Source organism: Convolutriloba macropyga, chromosome 1 (genome assembly GCF_964194025.1).
Source record: "Convolutriloba macropyga chromosome 1, txConMacr16.3, whole genome shotgun sequence".
In the NCBI taxonomy this organism is placed as follows: Eukaryota; Metazoa; Xenacoelomorpha; order Acoela; family Convolutidae; genus Convolutriloba; species Convolutriloba macropyga.
Window position 1 is genome coordinate 63,391,193 of NC_134468.1, and position 14,265 is coordinate 63,405,457.

Consider the following 14,265-nt stretch of genomic DNA (forward strand, 5'->3'; position numbering starts at 1 on the left):
TCTACCTGTTCCTCATTTGGTAGACAATTATGCCAAAATTGTGGATGAGGGGGTTCGGAACCTTATGTGCGATTGCACATTACGGATTCTCCTTGTTGTCTATAATTTCAAATACTTTTAAAAGTTTTCAGATGTTTACAGCTAATATGTTGTCTCTCATTATTTACCTGACTCTCAGTTTGCATGCAGAAATTTTTTTCAGTCCTAATTTATCGGTCATTGCGATTTGATCTCTTTACTTACAACTTTTCACTGTTGTTGTGGAAAAGTTAGTAGTTAAAAGTGGTACCGATCTCGGAAACTGGTACCGTTCAGAAATTTACATATAGAAAAAATGTCTTGTTGTCCTCACTCTTTTTGAAGCAGAGAGTAGAATAGTGCTTGAACAATTAAAAGAATTTTGAGTTTTGTCAATTATGTTTTGCTTTCAATGTTTTCCTTTTCTTTGATATACCTATTTTATTATAATTGCTTTTCAGAGTCCATTTGTAAACATTTGGAGGTACAATTTTTTGTTGGCCATATTTTTCAATTCAAACAGGTCAAATTCTTTTACGAAACTGACTTTATTTTTGAAATCTGCACTTTTTTGTTTAGTTTTCTAAGAGAACTGAAACTTATTTAGTTTTCAAAGAGAAGTTAAAGGACTATTTTTAGTTACGGACTATTTTTTAGTGGTGAAAACATTTTAAAAAGAGTAGTCTGAAGGAGAGAATCTTAAAAATCTTTTCAAGTTGTTTTATAATGTTAAATTCCAAATGGAATAAATATTTATTTTTTTAAAATCAGCGTGGCTGAATTTTTCCAAATTTATGCTGCAAATTAATAAATTTTAGGTGTGGCACAATTTAGCTAGGCATTGTTAGCAAAAAAGAATCCCGCTGCCTAAAAATTTCATTTGTTATGGTTGAAGACAAGCGGTACAATAAAGTCTCCACAAAATTTGTCGAAAATTGAGAAAATATTTTATTATCTTTTTCATCGACGATATATACTTGTCTGAAATTTTTGGACATTTTTGTCTCTCACTGTCATGTTTCGAATACATACAAACTTCATAACTCTATGGACGCAGACAAGATGCAGACAAGCAGGTTCGATAAATTGCTTGACTGGGATAAAACAGTTAATTTTCAGCTTTCGTGATACAGCTTCGTGATCTACCAACTGTTATTTTTCTATAAATTCTCGGAGACAAATACTTCTATACGTCGATAATCAAAAAGATCTCGATGAAAGTGACCAGGCTCCCTTTCCTAACCAACAGGAGAGTTGGAACATTCATATTACTCATCATACACACGTGTAATACGTTGCAACTTGATTACCTCTGGCCACTTGGCAGAAGAGAGTGTTGTCTGGTACTTGTGTTCCTCGCAGGGCACTTTACAGTTACACTCCAGCTTGCCTTTACTGTAATCAGCCAGTGCCTCCTCCTGGCACAGCTTCTGTGTCTTGTTCACAATCGTGCAAAAGTCCTCGTCTCTTGTAGTGTTCTTAGCCAGAATTAATGAACTTAAGCATCCACATTTGCTCCGAATATACTCCGCGAAACAGTATTTAGTACACGACTTTGTCGAGTATTCAAACTCATGGGCTGACTCGCTCTTGACCGAATCGGGCCATACATTCTCTGTACAGTCGCCGTAAGGAGATCCAAGTCTGGCAAATTTCTTTTCATGAATGCGAATTGATGTTGCCGTTCCAGGTGACACTGACAAGCCATCGTCTTCTGGAAAAGGTTTAATGTTACGAGAATGGATCAAAACTCGAACCCCAGAAGCGGGGGATAATAGCCCGACGTAGTCTTTCTGGTCAACAAACAGGGCAAGTTTCAGACCGTATTGAGAACCCTCGCGCACTGTTGTCTTAGCAGGCTTTTTGATGTGGTTAAACGTAAAGCAATTGCCGTAAACGTCATTTTGCCAAGTGTAGAAATCGTCAACATCACAAGTTAAAGAATCGAATGAGCACTGAGTTATGAAATCTTCAATTTGCTGTCCATTGACACGCACGTTCTCTGGTCCAGTTATTCCGGCAGTCTGTAGGTCTGAGTAGTCTTCTCTGTTGCCCTGCTTGTATGCTTCTAGCCAAGGACGAGCCTACAATTTTGGACAAACTATTTTCAATTCATTTAAAACTATTTAATGATAATATTAATAATAAACTGTTCAGTTTATGCTATCAAGCAATGCAAAAGAAGTTTATATATTGGTGTAATTTTCGTTTTAGCCTAAAAATTTTTGCACAAATATAACTGGGAAGAAATTAATGGAACGTGAAATAATTGTTCCTGGTTTTTAACGTGATCAATTAAATTTATTTATGGAAAAACTGGTCTAGTAGGAAGGCTGGTCGGGGCTACTGTTATCCATAAATGTGGATCGCCAATTCCGAGTTGTGTATTTCCTACTAAACTAGAGGTTATGTACTTTTCCTCGAGATATTTTTTTATTTCTCACCCCTGGTTTTGTAATTTTTTTTTACAAATTGATGTCGATTATACAGCTGGAATATGTTTTATAGAATAAGTTCTGATTCTTTACAAACAAAACAACTGCTTCAGATTGGCTAAGGTTGTATTTGATTAAAGTAAGTTTTTTGTGTGATGGAAGAAATGATTACGTCATTTTTCTTCTGCAGACCATCGCAGTTTGCCTCATCAGATCCATCTGGACAGTCAACTACACCATTGCACCTTAGTTTGCCATGAACACAGAAACCAGATGAATTCGCACACTGGAACAGCAGGTCGTCCAGGGTCTCTCCTAAAATTAACTTCTAATCAGATATAAGTACACATTTTGAATATGAAAAATTTGATGAAACCTACACAACATGAAGTCTCTTTCTCCTATAACATAAATAAAACAAGCAATGTCTAAAAGTTGCTTGCTAGAAATGCAATCACAGTAACTTTGATCAGAAATGACAAGAATACTGCTATCAACATGGTTTACTTAAAATATCAAATGCCCATGACGAAAGGTGAAATGTTCGTACTTTTGGCTCAAAAAATGATTAAATAAATGCAAAAAGAACTGCAGAAGAAGATTGTGTGATTTTGACTTTCCTGAAAACATTAACTTGTGCTTTTATATATTTCAATATACAGTGAACTAACAAAACTGTGCTGTGACGGATTTTTTCGTATAAAAGTCAGGCAACACAATAATGAACACTCTCGCAAATCATTTGACAAATTTTTTCAACTTCACTGGTTATAAATCAATGATGAGTTTGCAAATATTTGACATTTTCAGCAGAATAATGCAATACTTGCGAACATTTGCAAATATTAGGCTCAACAATGATAATTTAGCAAAATTTGAATGAAACATGTCGAAGGGTTGCTAATTTTAAATGTAGAATTTTAAATGTGTCGAGCTCTATTTAAATTCGTTGCTTTCCGTCACTAAAAATATACAAGACGGTTGACTCCATTGAAACCAAACATATATAAGAATATTGACATATGTTTGCAAAATGAGGTCGTAATAACTTCATTTTTCAACAGAAATTCTTATCACAAGATTGCCTCAAAACGTTCGTTTTTAGCATTCAAATTGTCAAAATATTTGAGTTCATTTGCATTTTTTCGCGTTGCTATATGGCTTTGATGTCATACAGTTTCTTTTTTGAAATACTGTATTTTTCCTTCTGTGCAAATGGAAAGATATCTGGAAATAAATTGAAGTTTTGTCACTGTTCTTTCGATTATGCATTTTTATAGAATTTTTGATTGCCTATAGAGCACGATAAAATATTTTAAACTAAAACTTTGAAAAATTGAAAGAAACATTTCCCAAATTTTAAAATCTTCCTATGTTAATTGAATTGATTAGATTGAGAACTAAAGTAAATTGATTAGATTGAGAACTAAGATTGTAAATTATTTTACAAAGCATTTTTCATCTAGGGGATATAATGAGCTTTTCAATCACCCTTGAATTGATCTCAATAGCAAGTCCGAGAAACTGCAAACTTCAATCATCAATTAACAATTGAACAACCGATGTGGTGAACAAGAATGAGAATTATTTTCACTGATTTTTTCATTGGACCGCAAAAACAAAAACTCTTTAAGCCCGCATTTCCCATTTCTTCTTATATTTACAAGCTACAAGAAAAAGTGCTACGTCTTAATTAAAAGAAGTAACCTAAAAGACTCACAAACTCTTTTAAGATTTTTGGTTCATCTTAGCAGTGAAAAATAGGGGTAAAGATCATCAGTTTTTTCTTGAAATACAAATTTCGAACTCTTATTAAAAATACTAGTTTTTCAGAAACATTTTGCCGAGCCATCGTGTTTTTTGTGTACGTATATAAAATCTCAGCTTTAAAATTGTCATTAAATTATCTCTGATTATTTCTCTATTTAGAGCTTAAAATGGTAGCCATAGAGTCTACAAGGAAAACCAACATGTTCAATTGAAATAAATGCTTATATTGAATATAAAAAGACAAACATAGACCAAAAAAGTTACAAACTACTCAAACAATAATTATACAATTTACACTTTCCAAATACCATGTGTAATCTTTAAACAATTGGAGACTCATTTTTTAGCGCGCCAGAATCCCTCTAGGCACTATTTTAAAAAATAATGTCTGGAGAAGTCGTGAAAGAGTTTTTCAGTTTTTCCATTATTAACGTTTAAACTCCTTTAAACAATAATTGAGATGAAAAATTGATCAAAAAGTTGCACAAAAAAAAGGTTTAGCAGGAAATAGAATAGGAGAAAATTAGTAAAAAAAAATAGACGAAATGTAAAAAAAACTTTCTTGAGCTATAATGCGTTAATTTGTTACACTAGCTTTGTTGACAAAACTATTGCACCAAATGCAAAAATTTACATGGTAAAACGTCTGATTTAGGGAAGTTTTTCAGCACCAAAACAAGTTCTATTTGTTTCACAATCTATTTGAATCTACTGTGAATGGATAAAAATTCAACTCATTGATTTTTTTTATAAAGACAGAACTTTTTACGAAACCAAATAGTTAGAATATTGCCAGTTCTCAGTAAAGGGGCTGTAGATTCTGTAACGTGTGAATTTTTTTCAACTCTTTCATGCCTTTCTCAATACAAACAAGTTTTTGTTCCGATCTCTTTTGAGGGGGGAAGAACTATATACTCAAATGGGTTTTTTTCGCCGATCAATAATTTGCCGATCAATAAATTCATCTTAGAGAGTTGACACTGGTATTATTAGAACTTTCGTCCAGCGTAAAATATGGAATTTAAAAGATTTCTTTTAAGTTCGATTTTTACAGGGAGTTATCGAGGTTTAAATTTATGAGGAAAGTAGAGTGAATTCCGTCGTTTTTATTCACATTTTCCTGATTTTATGCCTAAAATTCCGTCATATTTGCTAAAACTTGAAAAAATTTTGAAAATTAGTTTTGTTGATTTTATTTTTAAAGACAAAAAATATTGTCGACTATTTTTATCTAAATTTTTGTCAAAAAACTTGGATATATATTTCAAAATGCAGCCTTTTTCATCAAAAACAGCACGAAAAAAAACAATTCTTTAGTCCACATTGATTAAATGTATCGGAAGTACACAACCAAACACAACTAAAAAAATATTGGTAGACTCAAAGGGGGCTATTCCTACATTAACTTCCGTTGAGAATGCTCTTTAACTAAATAATAAAAATTTTGCCGTTTTTTGCTATTGTTACTCGTTGATTATCAAAAATGCAGCATTTACTTGTGAGCTTTTAACTAACAATTTATCGACATTTAAAACATTTGAAAAACTAAGTGTTCCTAATGGACGAACAGCACTAGCAGGGCTCTTTTTGGACCAATCTTGGACTGTTACGATCCCTAAAGAAATTGGATTGTAACCAGTTGGTCATTTTTTAAAAAATGATCTTTTTTAGAATAATTGAACCACAGAACATTTCAAATCAAAGCTCATTAGTTTTAGGTCCAATTGGCTTCTTAAGCAGCTCGAGATTAGTGCATCTGGGTTTTTTACTTGAAAGCTTATGGTCGTTTTGACTTTTAAAAATATTTGATTTTTAAATAAATAATGGCTTATTGAACCTTGCCTCTTTTTTTCATGAGTTGTTCAACTTTTAGCTTAGAGTCAGCAACAAAAGAATTCTTCTTCTTTCTACTGATTTAAAATTTAATCTCTATTGCTGTTTTACGCCTTAAGTTATGATTTTTTGGCTTTGATACTCCTAGATTTCACATTTTTTTATTTATAGATACTCGCCCAATTTTTACGCTTTTCAGCGTTGTCACATTATCACATTATTGACAGTTCACACATCACATTTTGGCGTTCCAAATAAGGCACAATTGAACATATTAAAGTCCTGAAAGTCATCGATTATAGTTTAACGGCTTCTATATTCCTTTCTTAAAGAGTTTCATTGAATTATTTAGTTTTATCTTAAATTGATATTGCAAAAATTCTTGAAAGTCATTGATTGTGGTTTTAACGGCTTCTATACATTCCTTTGTTAAGGAATTTAATTGTATTTTTTAGTTTTGGCTTTGACCGTCGTTTTTTTTCGTCGTTTTAATCGTAACAAATTTTCTGTATAATAACAGGATTCATTGGTGTTTCATGGAAGAATAGATGAGCTGATGTTCTGATATTAGTTGATAGCTGATGGCTTTCATGACTTTGAAAACAATTGTTGTCGAAAAAAAAACTTTTTTCAACTTCTTAATTTTGTTCCTTTATTGTCTATTCTTTACCTAGTCTCGTTATTTTCAAGTCAAATATTACTATTGGTGTAAAGGGAAGGTGTCAAAAGGGAATAGTGTCACAAAATTTAACGTTTTAAAAGAATTTGTTATGACTTTACTGGCTTCGACACGGGTTTTCCACAAAAAAAGTAATTTCTGATTTTTGTCATGTTTGAGGTTTTTTGTAGAAGTACGCAATATTCTGGATACTTGCAGGTCTTAGGGGCTCCCTTTGGACGATTCAATCTACCTATTTGATTATTTCATTGTGTTATTAATGGCTTTCATGACTTTTGAAGTAATTTTTCGAAAAAAGAAACAAAAATTTTAATTATTTTTGCTCTTTTTTCCTTTTTGTCTACTTTTTACCTGGTCTCATCAATGAGAGGTCACAGAGTACATTATTTGTGTCCGAAGAAGGCGCAATCAAACAAATTTTGAGGACCAAAATACAGCTTTACGTCTTTGCCAGCCTTTTCTGGCAAGTTTTGAGTTTTTGTTTGCTTTCTTTTTGTTGTTCTTTTTAACCGCAAAAGAATTGAATAAGGACAGGTCTTAATGCCCCTCTATAGAAGCATTGGTTATCGTAAACATATGGGATGTTTTTGTGGATTTCTTAAGGTTCTCTTTACTTTAAATCTAATAATTTTAAAAAAAGCTTTTTTAAAAGAGTTTTTAACTTTGCTGTTTTTGTTCTTCTTTGTCTATTTGTTACCAAGCCTTATTATGGAGTGGTTCCATAGATTCTCCAGTGAAGAGCAAATTATTTTGTTTAATTTTAGTTTTTTTACGCTATTTTGACTTTGTTATTAAGCTCTGTTTTTTAAAACGGACATAAATTTTTTGATCAATATTTGTTGTTGTTGTTGTTGTTTGTTTCTGTCGTTCATCTTAACTCGCTTTCTTAATATTGGCATATCTCATCACTCTAGTGCATCAATTTTTACTCCTATGAGTTATTTACTTTGGAAACTATCTTTTCGTTCATACAATAAATTTTTTGAAAAATACTTGATTTTTTCGCTTTTTCTATCTGCTTTTCTATCCTCATTTGGTAGACCATTATGCCGAAATCGCAAAATAGTGGATGAGCGGGGTCGGAACCTTATGTGCAGTCGCACATTACCGAGCCTCTTTTTTGCATTATATAATCAAAAGTTTTATGATTAAATTGAACAGGTTGAACGTGGGAATCAACTTACTGCAGCTTGCTTACTACAACTCATCAAATATTGGGAATTTTCTCTGTGAATAAGCTAGTAAGTTTTCTGAACTGATACCTATTAAACTGATACCTGTGATTATAGGTCGAATGATCTAAAAAAAGAGCAAAGAATGGACCATAAGTATGCCAACTAAAATTGATATCAGAAAGGCAATTTACCATTCAGGTGTTTTTTGGGGCGTTTACGTTTGTCTCTGAGTGTAATCTCAAGTGGAGAAATTTATGCCCCTTTTTTTCAACTAGAGTTATATGTGTTGCAATCTGCAATTTTTTTCATTAGGGTTCAGTCACGGCGAGGTCAAGTGGACTGTAACGGATCTAATGATTTTTAATCACAAGAATTTGTTGACGAATGAAAATTAAGTTGTCAGTTAGTATTGTTTTGTTCCAATTTTTCGCTAAACTTCAAATCCCGCAATATTCCAAGCACAGTATGAGCATAAATGTTATTCTATTCTAGAAAAAATGGTAACAATTCTTGATTTTATAGACTACATACATGACGCGACGCGTACACAAAAATTTCACATGATGGTTTTTTGCGGGTTTTGCTTGATATCAACTAACTCTAACTACATTGGGTAATTTATTTTCGTGTTATCTAAAATCTTGTTTTTCTAAAAGCGCAACATGTAGAAAACAAAAAAGAGAAGCTTTAAACTATCACATGATGAGATTTAATGCGACAAATTTATTCATCTACAATAGGATAATGCAAAAGTTTATTTTATCAATATAGATACCACTGTCTGAAAAGTCACTGTAACAATTAAAATGATCCACAATTTTCCCTTAATTTCTGATTATTTTAGACAGATATACATTATGAAAGAAAAGATGATTCATTAAGACAGAAACGTAGATATCAATCAATCTAGTTTACACAGTTATATCAATTGATTCTTCGCAGCTTATAGTTAGTAAACATTTAGGCAGAAATCTTTCATGGAATAAAATCAAGAATTTTGAGTTTTTAACCCGACAACATTGATTATGAACAGTAATGAAGCAATAGTTAGATTGATTAACCATCAATCAGGCTATTTGATTTGGTTGCTGATCGCCAAAATGCCCGACAGGGGGTTTAGCCGACAAACAAAAAGGGAGAATCTTAAACCGACGTCCCGATCGCACACAGATGTAATGGCTTGAACGAAGAACTAGTGATATTTTGACCAATCAGGTTTGCCGGCCACTCAGAATCAGCTGTCGGCTAAATTTCTCATTGTCGGCTAAACCCTGTCGGTCATTATTCTTAGCAGCGATTTGGGTGCCGAAAACTCACCGTTGTAGGGCGACACTGTAAAACAAATAAACCAATGTCACTTTTCTGTCATATAGTTTGAGCTATTTTGAACTGAGGAGAGAGCGACTAAGCTACGCGGTACATAGAGAGAAGAGACCAAATAAAATGTGAAAAGAACAAACCACGACACCGAAAGAAATCTACGTCGAAAAAGTACTCGAGGTCGTAAAAATGTATGGAAAAGCAAACATGTCGAGTTAGTGTTATGAAAATAACAAGCAGGCGTTCTATATTTAAAAAAAAACGATCCAATTAATTGAAACGTTCCGTTTTTAAATTTAACTTTAACTTGGTCAATAAATTTTGGTGGAAGATAATTTTGGAGATCATTATCGTTATCTGCAGTGATGAAGAAGTTAAAACCGTCTTCAGTTAGTCCATTTAGCATTCAGAATAAGCTCTCAGTATTGACCTGCATCAGAATTTATTTGGTATCATTCTTTATGTCTTTGTCTTGTCTAATGTTTGCTGTCAACTTCATTTCTCTTGGCTAAAAAGCAACCTAAGTGGAGGGAACGATAAATTGACATGGCCGCAAAACATAGAAAAAAAACTCTCTGATAAATGCCACGCGGTTTGGAAAATAAAAATAACTAAATCAGGTCCCATCAAATTTTGCGCTAAAAATATTTTAAAAAGTTAGTAACGAAAACGACAAATAAGATCAACAGTTAGCTTTCAGAAAGAACCTGAGCAATCTGAATCTTTTATCTGAGCAACATGTCGAGTCGTACATTTCGAAATAGTTTTGATTTGACACGTATATCAAATGGTATTGTAGCTTGAATGAGGTAACTTGAAGCAGGTAAACAATCAGTGGTGAAGTGATAGCAAAAACAAGTAGATATGATATTGAATGATTAATGGTAGCAATTCAATTACTCAGTCCCAAATCTCAAAACTATATCTATTACTCTTGATATCTAAGCTACAGAAAGCAGCTTAAAAACTTCTTCAGCCCATGAAGGATAGAAAATGAACTTCGAAATCTCATTAGGAGAACGTCCTTAAAAACCAAAAAGAAATATCAACAGACCCGATATCTCCACCACTTTTTGGGAGAATAAAGTTCTGAACTAGTAACCAAAGTAGTATGGCTTTTCTTGATCCGATGCACTCACGACTATGTAAAAATATGCAACTTAAGTCACAACAGACCGCTGTGCTAATCTATTTCGCTAAACATTGTTGCAATGTTGCAAAACTCTCCTTAAAAAATCATTTATTTAATTTTTTCAAGGATTTGACTCTCTGAAAAGTTTAAACAAAAACTTTTCTAAAAACAACAAAATCGAAAATCATCAAAGCAGACCTGATGGAAGAGATTCAATAATTTTCTCTTTATATACTTGAAACTATTTTTATTTAAAAATTTTCTTTGATCTTTTCCAAAAATTTATTCATGAGTGCAAAGTGATATTGTTTTGCTTTTAGTTTCTAGGTGCGAAAATCTACAGAAATCTTCAATAATTACACATTTGTTAAATATTTTTGCATGAAACCCTTTTGATTCGATCGAAAATGCTACTTAACGTGTCAAATGTCGCAAAAAGAAAAGACAAATAAATTAGTTTCTGCGCGATTGAATATTTTAACAATTTTCGAGGAAATCCTTTTCCGTGATCCCACGCATCTAATAATTTTTTATTTAACATAAATTATCTTCCGATTCTGCAGAAGTATGTAGCCTTTAGTCAAATAGATTTTACACCCAGTTGGTACAAAAAAGGCATCAGTTTAGTGAATTTTTTATTGCTTAGCTTTTGCCAACGAGAAAAACACTTGCCAACGTTTGCCAACGATAAAAAATTGTATCTCAATGAAAATATTGAGCCTCTGTTTCAATTCTAAATCTTCTCAAAACAAAACATCCGGATAAACGCTTCAAATTTTGTCAGCATTTTTCCATCAATTCAAAATTTTACAGATGTAGAACAAATTTTGCAGACAATTTCATTTTTTTAGAATTCATTAATTAGAATAAGCAATTCTTTAATAATAACTTTTTCTAACTGCTGATTGAATGAAGACTATAATCAGGCTTATGTTTAAAAAATGTTCTTGATTCCCTAGATTTTTCCTAGAGTCCTTTTATTAATTATCCTATTAATACATTTTGTGAATGTTGTTGAACATGAGTAAACTATTTGAGAACACAATCAGGTTTAACCTGCTGTGAATTAATCAAAACTGTTTTTGAATATATTTTTTGTGTCTTTCAATTTAGTTTTTTCTATTGTGTAGATTTTCTATACAATCTGATTTTAACTTGATATCATAAAAAAACGTTTTGGAATTTTTCCCGGTGTCATCTGCCAACTAACTTGGTTATCCAGAAACAGTGAATGAAAATTGATATCTAATAAAAGTGTGCTTAAGTTTTGCAAGAAAATAAAATTATGTATAACAAATATTTTTGATTGCGTAGATATGTTCTTACTGCCCAGGAAATCCTGAAGTCTTTCCTTTTACAGTATAGCTTAGAGTAGTCATCAGTGGAATGGATTTGCATGAATTGTTAGCCGATTTGCCTGCTTAAGCTTGGCGGGTTTTTTGTTCTGCTGTCTTGAGGACCGCATATTTGAGTCCGCCTAAAATATTCTTTGTTGCCTTTATTCTTTGTCCATCACGATGTATGAGTAATCATCTTTTAAGCTCATATTTTGATTAGCTTGCTTGATAAAAATGGTAATTTTTTTTAGAAAAACAAAAAGAAACAAAATGAAAACCAATCTAAATTTTTTGTGAACTCAACCTTGTGAAAGATTTTTAAAAAGCGAGACAGATTTTAGGACAAGCAGTATCAAGTAAGGAAGCAATTAACAAATCACGTGAAGAAAAAATCATTAAAATCATAAACCAAAAAATCAAATTCAATTTATCTGCTTCTTCAGCTGATCTGCTGCTCAATGACAGTATATTTGATTTGAACGCATCTGATTAAGTATTTTATTCAGTTCAGTTAGAGACTGCAACAATTATAGTGAAATCAGGGACGAACTCAAAATTGAAAGAAAGTTGATTAGGTTTGCATACTTCAATTCTCTAAGCTTCTGCAAATTTTTTTTTTATCTCTGAAGCTTATTGGCCTTTTGAAAGGCCGCTATTAGGTTGACACAATATTTTTTCTTTTTTTAAACTAAGACCAAAAAATGGTAGCAAAAAGTTTACTCTCTAACAAAAATCTGACGAGAATAAAGAACAGAAGCCGCCGCGAATCTCAAAGACAACTCACTGAATACAGCATACAGGCCAAACTTAATTAGTATAGGCTGTAAAAGAGAGACAACATCATACTACAATCGGTACCATAAAGTTACCATATATGGTCAGTACTACCGCAACCATAAAACAACCATTGTTTCGCTATTGTTAGACGTTGGCATACATCGCATCACAAAAATGTCATCCCGCAAGACACACGTTGAAGTCAGACATTTTACAAAATTAATGGCCTTACTTTTTAAGTAATGTAATCTTGTACAATTCTGGATTCTTTCAAGGTCATGCTAGACTTTCCTAAAGAGCTTTCGAGATTATTATCCATTTTGTAAATTAAAGCAATTAAATGTTCTAGCGCCAATTTACAGGTGAACAAGATTATTGAAAAATTAGACATCTGAGTTGTTTTATGGTTGCGCCCATATAGTGCATTATTAAAGTAGTAGATGCGAAAATTTTCACTTTGAACATTACTAGAGTTCATGGTCAATAAAGATATGAAGAGAACCTAATAGATACGAAGTACAACCACTTGACGATGTATTGTAAATTTGCATCGAATAGTATGGCATCAGCACTCTAAGTAATAGCAAGTTTAGTTTAGTCCATGAAACTTACCATAGTCCGTCTCTTCTAAAAATTCAACTGGTTAGACATCGTCCTTCATAACTGCCTGGCATCACTCAAATATTACTATCTCTAACTAAAGCTAAAGGGAAAGGTTTGTGAATATTATGGGCAAATAGCACCGAGTTAATGGCAATTTCAATACAAAGGTCGGTATAGTGCATCTTTTTGAACTGTTTTATTTATTCAGGTCAATTGCCCGTGAAACTAAACATGGTGCATCTTGGCAATATATGCAAGATATTGGATGTCTTGACAAAATTTAGGGCGCAGCATTAACAAGATTTTGATAAGCTAAGTTTTATTGACAACTGTTTACGTTTTTCAGTCAGATCTTGCTAAAAATCAATTTCTTGAAATATTTTTAGAGAATTTGCGCAAGTTTGTTCATAATTTGACATTTTCTCTACAAGAACCTAATAAAATTATTATCGAGAATCGTTTCACAGGGTATTGTTAGTAGGATTAAAGTATCAAATAAGGTTATTATGTGCAATTAATATGCTCTCCTTCATCGTCATGTTGGCATACCGAACAGCCTCGAGGAACAAACAAAAAAGAGCAGTTAATAAAAGGCACCCAGAAATGAGATTAGAAGCATTTGGTGTAATCGGTAGCATGCTAGGCTGAAAAGTTTCCAAACTGATTATAAATTTGATTATAGTACATTTTTTACAAGATTTTTAAATTAGATTATAGTACAAGTATTTGCACTATCTTAAGCACAAACTAACCAATAGTCAAACGTTCGCGTCATTGTTTGAGATCAAAAGTTGAAAATACGTACATTGATTGAAAAATTATGAAGAATTTTTCAACCACGAGTTTATGATTAAACATATATATCAACAAGCAAACACTATTTAAAGTTACCCAAGTATATTGTTAAAATTTCCGCCTTTTGTGAACATATGTGGCGTTCCATTATCACATTTACTCACATTTTGTCTAAAAATTGAATTGTGAAAAAATATGAAGGTTAAATTGTGGAAACTAGTTACAAAAGATATACAATGATTGGATAACATTGATGAAAGTCCGTCACATTTTCTTACAATCGCCAAAATATAAGAGTTGTGATTATAGGTGACTTCCCGGGTTGAGGTTCTCGTTCAAAACTCGTTCAAAGTTTTTCATGCGGAAATTTATGAATTTCGCGAATAACAAA

The 14,265-nt window shown here is 32.4% G+C and overlaps 1 protein-coding gene across 15 annotated transcripts in view; it reads right to left on the reverse strand.

The window, feature by feature from the left end:
* Window positions 1–14,265, reverse strand: part of LOC142341428 (epithelial sodium channel subunit alpha-like) — a 137,459-nt gene that overhangs the window by 5,570 nt on the left and 117,624 nt on the right. For 12 of the 15 annotated variants that reach the window (XM_075392466.1, XM_075392457.1, XM_075392449.1 and 9 more), the window contains 4 exons: window positions 13,089–13,103; window positions 9,228–9,242; window positions 2,626–2,768; window positions 1,329–2,102 (listed from right to left, as the gene is read on the reverse strand). In XM_075392466.1, coding sequence (XP_075248581.1) covers window positions 1,329–2,102; window positions 2,626–2,768; window positions 9,228–9,242; window positions 13,089–13,103 — 947 coding nt within the window. The remainder of the gene's footprint in view (window positions 1–1,328; window positions 2,103–2,625; window positions 2,769–9,227; window positions 9,243–13,088; window positions 13,104–14,265) is intronic. The other 3 variants (XM_075392400.1, XM_075392409.1, XM_075392416.1) reach the window with 3 other exon arrangements.